The 12534-nt window shown below is 46.2% G+C and overlaps 1 protein-coding gene across 1 annotated transcript in view; it reads right to left on the reverse strand.

Moving 5' to 3' along the window:
• LOC147099034 (ICOS ligand-like) overlaps positions 1 to 12534 on the reverse strand; it is a 40135-nt gene that overhangs the window by 14826 nt on the left and 12775 nt on the right. The window contains exons 3-5 of the mRNA XM_085969578.1: positions 12012 to 12356; positions 8834 to 9133; positions 7016 to 7162 (exon numbers count right to left, since the gene is read on the reverse strand). Coding sequence (XP_085825704.1) covers positions 7016 to 7162; positions 8834 to 9133; positions 12012 to 12356 — 792 coding nt within the window. The remainder of the gene's footprint in view (positions 1 to 7015; positions 7163 to 8833; positions 9134 to 12011; positions 12357 to 12534) is intronic.

Here is a 12534-nt window from a genome sequence, read left to right on the forward strand (position 1 = left end):
AAGTGTGGTGTTCAGAATTGAACACAATACTCCAGCTGAGATCTAACCAACGGCATTAGGCTTGACTGGCCTATAATTGTCGGGGTTATCCCGCTCCCCTTTTTTAAATGGGGTGTAACATTTGCAATCCTCTAGTCCACTGGCACCACTCCCATGTCCAAGGAGGATTGGAAGATTGTGGCCAGAGCCTCCGCAAATTCAACCCTTACTTCCCTCAATAACCGAGGATGCATCCCATCCGGACCGAGTGGCTTTTCTACTTTGAGGACTACCAGCCTTTTAAGTACCTTCTCTTTATCTATTTTTAATCCTATCCAATAATCACTACTGCCTCCTCCTTTACTGTTACATTGGCAGCATCCTCTTCTCCAGTGAACACAGATGCAAAGTACTCATTTAGTACCTCAGCCATGCCCTCTGTCTCCACAAGAATATATCCTTTTTGGTCCCTAATCGGACCCACCCTTCTTTTGACTACCCTCTTACTACTTATATGATTATAAAAAACTTCTGACTTCTCTTTATGTTAATCTATTCTCATACACTCTCTCTGCCCCTCATTTCTTTTTTAGCTCTCTTTACTTTCTATATCGAGATTGGTTTTCTACTGTATTATGTACCTTACATCTGTCATAAGCCTCCTTTTTCTGTCTCATTTTAATCTTTATATCGTTTGTCATCCAGGGAGATCTAGCTTTGCTTGCCCTTCCTTTCCCCCTCATGGGAATGTGTCTATTCTGTACCGCTTCAGTGTGCCAGTGCAGCCTTCGGTCACCTGAGGAAGAGAGTGTTTGAAGACCAGGACCTCAAACCCGGCACCAAGCTCATGGTCTTCAGAGCAGCAGTGATTCCTGTCCTCCTGTTTTCTTCAGAGATATGGACCATGTACAGCAGGCCACTCAAAGCACTGGAGAGGTACCAGCAATGCTGCCTCCGCAAGATCCTGAAAACCATTGGCAGGATAGGCGCACCAACATAGAAACATAGAAGATAGGAGCAGGAGTAGGCCATTCGGCCCCTCGAGCCTGCTCCGCCATTCAATGAGATCATGGCTGATCATCCAAACTCAGTGTCCTGTCCCTGCCTTCTCCCCATATCCCTTTAGCCTTAAGAAATATATCTAACTCCTTCTTGAATATATTTAATGAATTGGCCTCAACTGCCATCTGTGGTAGAGAATTCCACAGGTTCACCACTTTCTGGGTGAAGAAATTCCTCCTCATTGCTGTCCTAAATGGCTTACCCCTCATCTTTAGACTGTGACCCCGGTTCTGGACTCCCCCGCCATCGGGAACATCCTTCCTGCATCGAGTCTGTCTGGTCCTGTTAGAATTTTATAAGTTTCAATGAGATCCCCTCTCATTCTTCTAAACTCCAGCGAGTATAAGCCTAATCGACCCAATCTCTCCTCATACGTCATTCCTGCCATCCCAGGTATCAGTCTGGTGAATCTTCGCTGCACTCCCTCCATGGCAAGAACATCCTTCCTCAGATAAGGCAACCAAAACTGCACACAATACTCCAGATGTGGTCTCACCAAGGCCCTGTACAACTACAGCAAGACATCCTTGTTCCTGTACTCGAATCCTCTCGCTACGAATGACTTTCATATTTGAAAGTGATATTCCATTGCATTGCAATGACTATTGTATTGCAAAGTGATATTTCATTGCAATGTTCTATTGCATTGCAAAGAACTATTATATTGCAAACTGATATTCCATTGAAATATTCCATTGCATTGCAATGACTATTATATTGGAAAGTGATATTCCACTGCAATGTTCTATTGCATTGCAAATGACGATTATATTTCAGTGATGTGGTCAGTGTTCTCGCTCAGGCCAACATCCCCAGCATCAAAGCTTTGACCACACTTGATCAGCTCTGATGGACGGACCACATCGTCCGCATGCCTGATACGAGACACCCAAAACAAGCATTCTACTCAGAGCTCCGGCACGGCAGGAGAGCCCTAGGTGAACACCCTTGAAAAAGTGCAACATCCCCACCGACACCTGGGAATCCCTGGCCCAAGACCGCACAAAGCGGAGGAGAAGCATCCGGGAAGGCGCCGAACACCTCGAGTCTCTTTGCCAGGAGCAAGCGGAAGCCAAGCGCAAACAGCGGAAGGAGCGCACCTCAACCCAAGCACCCCACCCACCCGCCCCTTTAGCCACCCTCTGCCCCACCTGTGACAGAGACTGTAGGTCCCGCATTGGACTCATCAGTCACCCGAGAACTCATTTTTAGCGTGGAAGCAAGTCATCCTCAGTTCCGAGGGACTGCCCAAGAAGAAAAGGACCTTACATCTGTCATAAGCCTCCTTTTTCTGTCTCATTTTAATCTTTATATCATTTGTCATCCAGGGAGATCTAGCTTTGCATGCCCTTCCTTTCCCCTTCATGGGAATGTGTCTATTCTGTCCCCGAACCAACTCCTCTTTGAAGACCTCACAATATTCAATTACTGTCTTGCCTACCAATCCACCTGGGCCACTATTCTAAACCTGATGATATTATGATCACTGTTCCCCAAATGCTCTCCCATTGAAACGTGCTCCACTTCATTCCCCAGAACTAGATCCAGCACTGCTTCCCTCTTTATTGGGCTGGAAACACACTGATCAAGAAAAGGTCTCTTGTACACATTTCAGGAATTCCTCCCCCTCTTTGTCCGTTACACTGTTAGTTTGCCAGTCTATATTCAGATAATTAAACTCCATTATCACTACTCTAAAGTTCTTGCATCTTTCTGTAAGTTGCCTGCAAATTTGCTCCTCTGTCTCCTTCCCACTAGAGTACAGGTGGCCTATAGTATACACCCAGTAGCGTAATAGCTCCTCTATTATTCCACAATTCTAACCAAACAGATTCTGCCTTTGACCTCTCACCTACATAGAGTCATAGAGCACGGATAGAGGCCCTTCGGCCCATCGTGTCCGCGCCGGCCATCAAGCCCTGCCTAATCTAATCCCATATTCCAGCATTTGGCCCGTAGCCTTGTATGCTATGGCATTTCAAGTGCTCATCCAAATGCTTCTTAAATGTTGTGAGGGTTTCTGCCTCCACAACCCTTTCAGGCAGTGAGTTCCAGACTCCAACCACCCTCTGGGTGAAAAAGTTCTCTCAAATCCCCTCTAAACCTCCCGCCCTTTACCTTGAATCTATGCCCCCTAGTTATTTACCCCTCTACCAAGGGAAAAAGCTCCTCAGCATCCATCCTATCTATGCCCCTCATAATTTTGTACACCTCAATCATGTCCCCCCTCAGCCTCCTCTGCTCCAAGGAAAACAAACCCAATCTGCCCAGTCTCTCTTCATAGCTGAAGCGCTCCAGCCCTGGTAACATCCTGGTGAATCTTCTCTGCACCCTCTCTAACGCGATCACATCCTTCCTGTAGTGTGGCGACCAGAACTGCACACAGTATTCCAGCTGTGGCCTAACCAGTGTTTTATACAGCTCCAGCATAACCTCCTTGCTCTTATATTCAATGCCTCGGCTAATGAAGGCAAGTATCCCATATGCCTTTTTTACCACCTTATCCACCTGTTCCACCGCCTTCAGGGATCTGTGCACTTGCACACCCAGATCCCTCTGACCCTCCGTCTTGCCTAGGGTCTTTCCATTCATTGTGTATTCCCTTGCCTTGTTAGTCCCCCCCAAAGTGCATCACCTCGCACTTTTCCGGGTTAAATTCCATTTGCCACTGTTCCGCCCATCTGACCAACCCATCTATATCGTCCTGCAGACTGAGGCTACCCTCCTCGCTATTTACCACCCTACCAATTTTTGTATCATCCGCAAACTTACTGATCATACCCTTTACATTCATATCCAAGTCATTAATGTAGACCACAAACAGCAAGGGACCCAGCACCGATCCCTGTGGTACCCCACTGGCCACAGGCTTCCAGTCACAAAAACAACCTTTGACCATCACCCTCTGCCTTCTGCCACTAGGCCAGTTTTGTATCCAATGTGCCAAGGCACCCTGGATTCCATGGGCTCTTACCTTCTTGACCAGTCTCCTGTGCGGGACTTTATCGAAGGCCTTACTGAAATCCATGTATACCACATCCACTGCGTTACCCTCATCCACACACCTAGTCACCCCCTCAAAAAATTCAATCAAATTAGTCAGACATGATCTTCCCTTGACAAAGCCATGTTGACTATCCCTCTCCAGTGCTAGAACAGTTTCTTTGATCAATAATGACACCCCCGCTCCTTTTCACCTTCCCTATGCACCACACGAGTCTCTTTCCACTCTATTTACTTCATCTCACACCATCAAAGAAAGAAAGACTTGCATTTATATAGCGCCTTTCACGACCACCGGATGTCCCAAAGCACTTTAAAGCCAATTAAGTACTTTTTTATGAAGTGGAGTCACTGCGGTAATGTAGGAAATGCAGCAGCCAATTTTGCGCACAGCAAGCTCCCACAAACAGCTATGTGATAATGACCAGATAATTTGTTTTAGTGATGTTGATTGACAGATAAGCACTGGCTAGGACACCAGGGATAACTCCCCTGCTCTTCTCCGAAATAGTACCATGGAATCTTTTACGTCCACCTGAGAGAGCAGACAGGGCCTCGGTTTAACGTCTCAACCGAAAGACGGCACCTCCGACGGTGCGGCACTCCCTCAGCACTGCACTGGAGAGTCAGCCTGGATTTGAACCCACAACCTCTGACACAGGTGAGGATTTTTGTAATATTCGTTTATGGGATCAGGGCATCGCTGGCAATGCCATCATTTATTGCCCATACTGAGTCACAGCTGACAACATATCCTTCTAATACTTTCTCATGTACTTATCTAGCTTCCCCCTTAAATGCATCTCTGCTATTCACCTCAACTACTCCTTGTTGTAGCGAGTTCCACATTCTCGCCACTCTCGGGTAAGGAAGTTTCTCCTGAATTCCCTATTGGATTTATTCGTGACTATCTTATATTTATGGCCCCCTAGTTTTGGACTCCCCACAAGAGGAAATATACAGAGATGAATGCACGGTCATTTGAAATTGAGCCATCCAAATTAACAAGAGCTTAAGGTGGTGGTTCATCTCTTTGCCGGGCACCCTAGAAAGATGTATGTTGGACATCTTGTGGAGTTGAGGGTTAACAGTCGAACTTCTTTGTATCTTAAAACAACAGGCTTTCCAGAAGTGTCGTAAAAGGGTTGCTTTGCTTGTCTTCTGATATGTAAAGTGCTTGTGTAAGGAAATAAGTATAGGTAATAAATCGTAGCTTAGTTTTAGGGGAATAAAATGGGGGTAGCAAATCCATTTGAGGAGGTCTTGTTTAAGGGAAGTTATTCTGAAGTAAACAAACTACAACTGTTTACATGAATAGTCTGTCTGCAAAGGGTTTGGGAATAGATAAGTCATAGTCTTATCTATGATATTTTCCTTTGATGTAGTGAAAATATGGTGTATAAAGGATCATGGTTTTCAACAGTATCTTAGAGTGTCCTCAAAAGATACACAAACCGAAAGTCACTCTCTGTATACAGTTAAAGACTGATCACCTTTACGGTATTTCAATAAAGTCTGTTCCGTATACTCCACTACAGAGTCTCGTGGTTACTCGAGACGTGTTGTGAACCAGAGGAGAAAGGAGGTTGAATGCTAATACTCTTCTGGGACAGCATTTCAGGCACTAGAACCAGCCTCAGTGCTTCTTTGCGAGGGAGAGGGGCGGCCAGCCAGCCTTCTTGCCTCTGACTGCTATCTAGTGACCTCTGCTGGGCAGTGCACGCAAGAACATCAGTTGAGGACAGAATCACGCTGGGCTGAGATACCCCAGATGAAAGAATAGCTTGCATGTGACGAATGGACACTTGGGGCAGGAATGAGAGGCAAGCCAACACCTGTGGAACCCTGTCCAGCAGGAGAGTGGAGTAAACCGGGAAAAAAGAAACGCTTTAAAAAGAGATCCTGAAGGAGAGACTCCTCTGCATGGTCGTCTTCTCCTTCTTCTTAGGCAGTCCCTCGGAACCGAGGATGACTTGCTTCCACACTAAAAATGAGTTCTCAGGTGACTGATGAGTCCAATGCGGGTCCTACAGTCTCTGTCACAGGTGGGGCAGGTGGTGGTTGAAGGGGCGGGTGGGTGGGGTGCTTGGGTTGACGTGTGTTCCTTCCGCTGTTTGTGCTTGCTCCCGGCGAAGAGACTCCACTTTGTGCGGTCATGGGCCAGGAATTCCCAGGTGTCGGTGGGGATGTTGCACTTTTTCCAAGGAGGCTTTGAGGGTGTCCTTGAAGCATTGCCTCTGCTCACCTGGGGCTCTCTTGCCGTGCCGGAGCTCCGAGTAGAGCGCTTGTTTTGGGAGTCTCGTATCAGGCATGCGGACAATGTGACCCGTCCATCAGAGCTGATCAAGCGTGGGCAAAGCTTCGATGCTGGGGATGTTGGCCTGAGCGAGAACACCGACGTTGGTGCGCCTATCCTGCCAATGGATTTTGCAGGATCTTGCGGAGGCTGCGTTGGTGGTACCTCATGGTAATGGTGAGGTGAGGGGTAAAAGTGGACACTTTTACACACTAATGTGAGGAATGTTTAAGAGATGGGACACTGCTCCACATTTAGTCCCCAATGTCAGCATCATCTCCCAGGTTATACTGAGTGTGGATTAGGTGCACAGTAATTCGCCCTCTTCTCTAGCCCACACATTTGCCATAAACCAACCTCAGAGCACACCCTCTACCACACCATTTTCACTTCTTACGTCCACCACCCGGTGACCTCTCAGATTACTAATAGGTGCTGAATTTAAAGAGTATTTGCACGTCCTACTTGTACACAATCGAACTGGGTTGATACCGTTTGATAATAGTTTGCCTAAAGGTCTTTACAATGAGCAGAATGGAAACGATCCACCCCTCAGTCTGGGCAGACTGCACACCCAGTTCACCAGGGTCAATGTAGAGTTGTCTATCCCCGCTGAACCACCGAGTCTGGTATTTAAGTCTCAGTTCAGTAAAGTAAAGGAGATAAGACACTTACCTCTCAGTAAAGACCTGGGGAAACACTTCCAGGAAATGTAAATTGCCAGTGAAACCACACCAACTAGTGCAACAAAGACTATTGGCACAATCCATCCATGATGTTTGCCACAGCCAGGGTCAACGATCTCCTTATTTTCCGAGAAATCTGTCCAAACAGAAACATTAGTGGGATATCTACGCAAGTATTGTAAACAGAAATCAATTAATTTTCTTATCCAATTACAGGAAACTCTCTTAACCGGCAAAATGCAGGAGCAGGTTCAGGTAAGTTTTAGTGGCCGTGTAACCGGGGTTCCTGGATCTGTGGCCGTGTAACCGGGGTTCCTGGATCTGTGGCCGTGTAACCGGGGTTCCTGGATCTGTGGCCGTGTAACCAGGGTTCCTGCACCTATGGCCGTGCAACAGGGACTCCTGGATCTTTGGCCGTGTAACCCGGACTCCTGCACAAGTGCCGTGTAACCGGGGCTCCTGCACCTGTGGCCGTGTACGGGGCTCTCGTACCTTGGTAAGTGTACCTCTCTGTAATCCGGACTTTTTGATCAACCGGCACCACGCCGGTCCCGGATAAAAGAGAGTTTCCTGTATCTGCACAATGTTTGGAGATACGGGGTACGCAGTGAGTAGTAGAGAAGGTTTTACACTTGCGATTCTCGATTGCTTTTAATGCTACAAAGGCTAATGCAACAAGAATGCACAGCAGCCGTGACTCGTAAATTACAGGCCGGAATTTACTGTCAAAATAACAATGAAGCTAACGGCACTCAGTTATTTACGCGCAAATCACACAGCAGCTCGAGGCGAAGGCAGATGCTCGGTTAAACACGAAAATCCAGAAGTTACTGTTTGAGATGCGCCGCCGTTAGCTTTGCATAAACGGCATCTCGCTGTCTGGCTCCCCATTCAAAGGCATTGAATGGCATGAAGTTCCTGTACTTGCACGTTAGATACAAACTCAACTCACCGCAGAAATTTAGGGCTTGTCCATTTCAGTCTAAGCACCCCTTTTAATGGCGTGATGAGGCTTAATTACAGCCCAACAACCTCTCCGGCACTGAAAATTAACTAATACAGGTGTGGAGTCTCACTCCTTCAGCTTTTAATTGTTTTTTAAATAAGAATTAAATATATATTTGTTGACCTTTTCTTTCTGTCTCTTTTTTTTCTCCCATCTTTCCTTCCCTCATTCATTTCGCTTCCTGTACCTGATCCGACATTGAATTCACTATTCTAACTGGCAATTCTGGTTCAGAATCCGCGCTGTTCAAATACACAATACTCCAATCTGATTGGTTAAAGAGATACACAGTTGCTTGCCCCCTTCGCATCTGTCCCAGGTGGCCTGTAGAGGGCGCCGCGCTGTTTCTTTCTCAGTTACAGCAACTTGCAGCGCAAAGTCTCATGGGAATTAAACGGGCAAGGGCAAGTCTAACCGTTCCCCCGGCGACAGTAAATCCTGGCCTTACGAGCTGGGCTGCTAAACTGCAAATAAGTAAATCAATAATACCTGCATTTATATCATGCTGTCAAAATGTCTCAAAGTGCTTTGTACAATGAATAATTTTTTGGAAGTGCGGTAACCTACAGGGCTACGGACCAAGAGCTGGAAAGTGGGATTGGGCTGGATAGCTCTTTTCTGGCCAGCATAGACACAATGGGCCGAACGGCCTCCTTCTATGCCATAAATGTCTATGATTCTATGAATACTGGCTGTGAAACAGAATCTCAATACATCAGGTACTCCAAAATATGAAAAGTTGGCCGCCTCTACTTGGTTCCCCCCCCAAAGGGGAAGGATGTATTATTTAATTTTACTTACTCCAAAATAATGTTGCAGTTTTATTCTCCCGGAGCTTGGCATTGTATATGGAGCAGGTAATGGAGTGTAATGTTCCTTGGATCCGAAGGATGGAGGTAATGTTGCACAGTTGCTTTCTGGAACAATTGATGTGATTGTCAGCTGTACTGTTTTCATTAAGGATGTTCAGAGTACTATCAGTCCACTGGACAATTGGTTCTGGATAGCCACCCCAAGAGGAGCATATCAGTGTCACAAAGTCTCCACGATCCAGGTCTCTCGGCTGTGGTATTGCAGTCAATACTGGCTCGGTGTAGTGGGCTAAAATTCCCAACCGAATGGAAAATAAAGACCAGAGGTTAGTTGCAGATTTAAATGGTCAGCATCAACCCTTACTTAGGGAACGGTACCATAGTGGTTGTGTTACTGGACGAGTAATCCAGAGGCTTGGATTAATTATCCAGAGACATCAGTTCAAATCCCACCATGACAGCTGGGGAATTTAAATTCAGTTAATAAATAAATCTGGAATAAAAAGCTAGCATCAGTAATGATTACCATGTAACTACCGGGTTGTTGTTGAAAGCCCATCTGGTTCACTAATGTCCTTTAGGGAAGGAAATCTGCCGCCCTTACCCGGTCTGGCCGATATGTGACTCCAGAACCACACCAACATGGTTAACTCTTAGCTGCCCCTCTGAAATGGCCAGGCCACCCACTCAGTTGAGGGCAATTAGGGCTGGCCAATAAATGCTGGCCTTGCCAGCAATGCCCACATCCTGTGAATGATTTTTTTTTTTAATTTTTTTTTTTTTTTCTAAACTTGAAGACGGTAATTGCGTCACTCCCAACAGACAGAATAGGAAGTTATCCCCCAAATTGAATTGAACACACTGCACGTGTTGTCAGCTGAGCTAGGGATAAACATCCTGGCCCTGGATCTCCATTCCCAAGCTCCAAACTCAAGTGCTGTCCAGAGCTGATGCTCCAGTTTTTCCAATTATTCATTTTCTTTTTGCACTATCCATTTATTCATTCAAACCAGACAGATCCTAAGCTATAATATGCTCACCAGAGAAGTTGCCCCGATGTAGTGGATTGGTCCACTTCATGTCTTGCACCTGACGCTAGTGAGGTCTTATCATCACAGGTCAGAAGTGAGAGAAAGAAACTTGCCGAAACCAGTCGGTAGAATCTGTCACCGGCGTAAAATGGGCAATAGAAGGGAGTGACGTCAATGGGAAGCACTCAGAGGGGAGAGTTCTAGCACTGAGCCGCAGCTGACGCGCCTGACCTGGCAAACTGAAGGGAACATGGCAAACTGCCAATGGGGCCATGGGCCTCATCCAGTGTCAGCCCTGAGTCAGAAGGTTGTGGGTTCAAGTCCCACTCGAGGCTTGACCACAAAATCCGGGCTAACACTTCAGTGAAGTACTGAGGGAGTGCTGCACCGTCAGAGGTGCTGTCTTTCGGATGAGACGTTAAGCCAAGGCCACGTCTACCCTCTCAGTTGGGCGTTAAAAAAAAAAGTCTTTTGAAAAAAAGCAGGGGAGTTCTCCCCGGTGTCCTGGGGCCAATATTTATCCCTCAACAAAGTCACTAAAACAGATTATCTGGTCATTATCTCATTGCTGTTTATGGGATCTTGCTGTACACAAATTGGCTGCCGCATTTCCTACAACAGAGATATTAAGCTTTATTAATAGAGGAAAAGAGTACAAATGCTAAACCTTTATAAAACACTGGTTAGGCCTCAGCTGGAGGATTGTGTTCAATTCTGGGCCCCACAATTTAGGAAGGATGTGAAGGCCTTAGAGAGGGTGCAAAGGAGATTTACTAGAATGGTTCCAGGGATGAGGGACTTCAGTTATGTGGAGAGACTGGAGAAGCTGGGGTTGTTCTCCTTAGAGCAGAGAAGGTTACGAGGAAATTTGATAGAGGTGTTCAAAACTCACAAACGGTTTTGATAGAGTAAATAAGGAGAAACTGTTTCCAGTGGCAGAAGGGTCGGTAACCAGAGGACACAGATTTAAGGTGATTGGCAAAAAGAACCAGAGGAGACATGAGAAAATATTTTTTTTACGCAGAGAGTTGTTGTGATCTGGAATGCGCTGCCTGAAAGGGTGGTGGAAGCAGATTCAATAGTAACTTTCAAAAGTGACATTATTACCAGGCGGGCTCAGGATTATCACAAGATGAATACTGGGGGAAGTTAGGAGTCACTTGATTCATAGAGGAAGTTATTAGAACATCTACTTTACCACAAGTTGCATCAAATAGGCAACTTGGGATGGGCAATAAATGCCAGCAACGCCCACATCCCGAGAATGAATATTAAGAGAAACATTTGCTCGAGGTGCTGTATGGCCCCACTTCTGTTCCTATTTAACACATCATGGGCCAGTATTCAAACCTGGGGTTCTGTGCTGCACTGCCTGATCTCAGTACCACAGTGTGCTGTGCGTTATAATGCTGAAGCTATCAGGGGAGCTAGTCAGCTGCAACTATTAACCTGAACGTAGAAGACCTCAAGAAAAGGAAAAAAAGACTTGCATTTTTATAGCGCCTTTCGCAAACTCAGGACATCCCAAAGCACTTTACAGCCAATGAGGTACTTTTGAAGTGTCGTCACTGTTGTAATGCGGGAAACACGGCAGCCAATTTGCGCACAGCAAGCTCCCACAAACAGCAATGTGATAATGACCAGATAATCTGTTTTCAGTAATGTTGATTGAGGGATAAAGATTGGCCAGGACACCAGGGAGAACTCCCCTGTTCTTCTTCGAAATAGTGTCATGGGATCTTTTATGTCCACCCGAGGGGGGCAGACGGGGCTTCAGTTTAACGTCTCATCCAAAAGACAGCACCTCCGACAGTGCAGCATTCCCTCAGTACTGTCCTGGAGTGTCAGCCTAGTTTTTGTTGTGTTCAAGTCTCAGGAGTGGGACGTGAATCCCACAACCTTTTTTTTTTTCCCCAAATGAGATGTGGGCGTCACTGGCAAGGCCAGCATTTATTGCCCATCCCTAATTGCCCTCGAAAAGGTGGTGGTGAGGCGAGAGTGCTCCCAACTGAGCCACAGCTGACACTAAGTAAGGTCACTCTTCCATAAAACAGGGTAAACCTCCCTATCCGCTTATCCCTACCCGTTACAACAGCAACATTTAAAAATAAGGGGACAGAGAAAGTAAAAATGTACCTGCTACTTGCAATGTTACTCGAACAGATAGAACCACATCATACTGCAAAGTCGACTGTTTCACCTGAATGAGGCAGGTATACTCAGCATCGTCACTCATTCGAATGTCAGACAAGAGGAGGGAAAAGTTGCCTTCTTTAAATTTCTCTGTAAAAAGTTTTGCTCTGTCGCCGTAACTCCAGTTAGCTTGTTCTTGCCCTGAGTAAAAGGCGTGTACGCACTGGCCAGCCGTCTGCCAGTACACACGTATCCCATCGTCAGCACTTTTTCCCACAGTGCTATTTACACAAGACAGAAGGGCGCTTTCCCCGACAATTCCTGGAACCGTGAGGGTAGACAAAGAAACTGGGGGGGAAAGAAAATAAAGAACACCTGAAAGTTCAGTTTGCAGATGATCTGAAACTCGGACATGTAGTGAACGATGAGGAGGACAGTAACAGACTTCATGAGGTCACAGACAGACTGGTGAAATGGACAGACGCATGAATTTTAACACCGAGAAGTATGAAGTAATGGATTTTGG

The sequence above is a fragment of the Somniosus microcephalus genome, chromosome 28, assembly GCF_052327205.1.
Source record: "Somniosus microcephalus isolate GS21.2 chromosome 28, FLI_Smic_1.0, whole genome shotgun sequence".
Classification (NCBI taxonomy): Eukaryota; Metazoa; Chordata; class Chondrichthyes; order Squaliformes; family Somniosidae; genus Somniosus; species Somniosus microcephalus.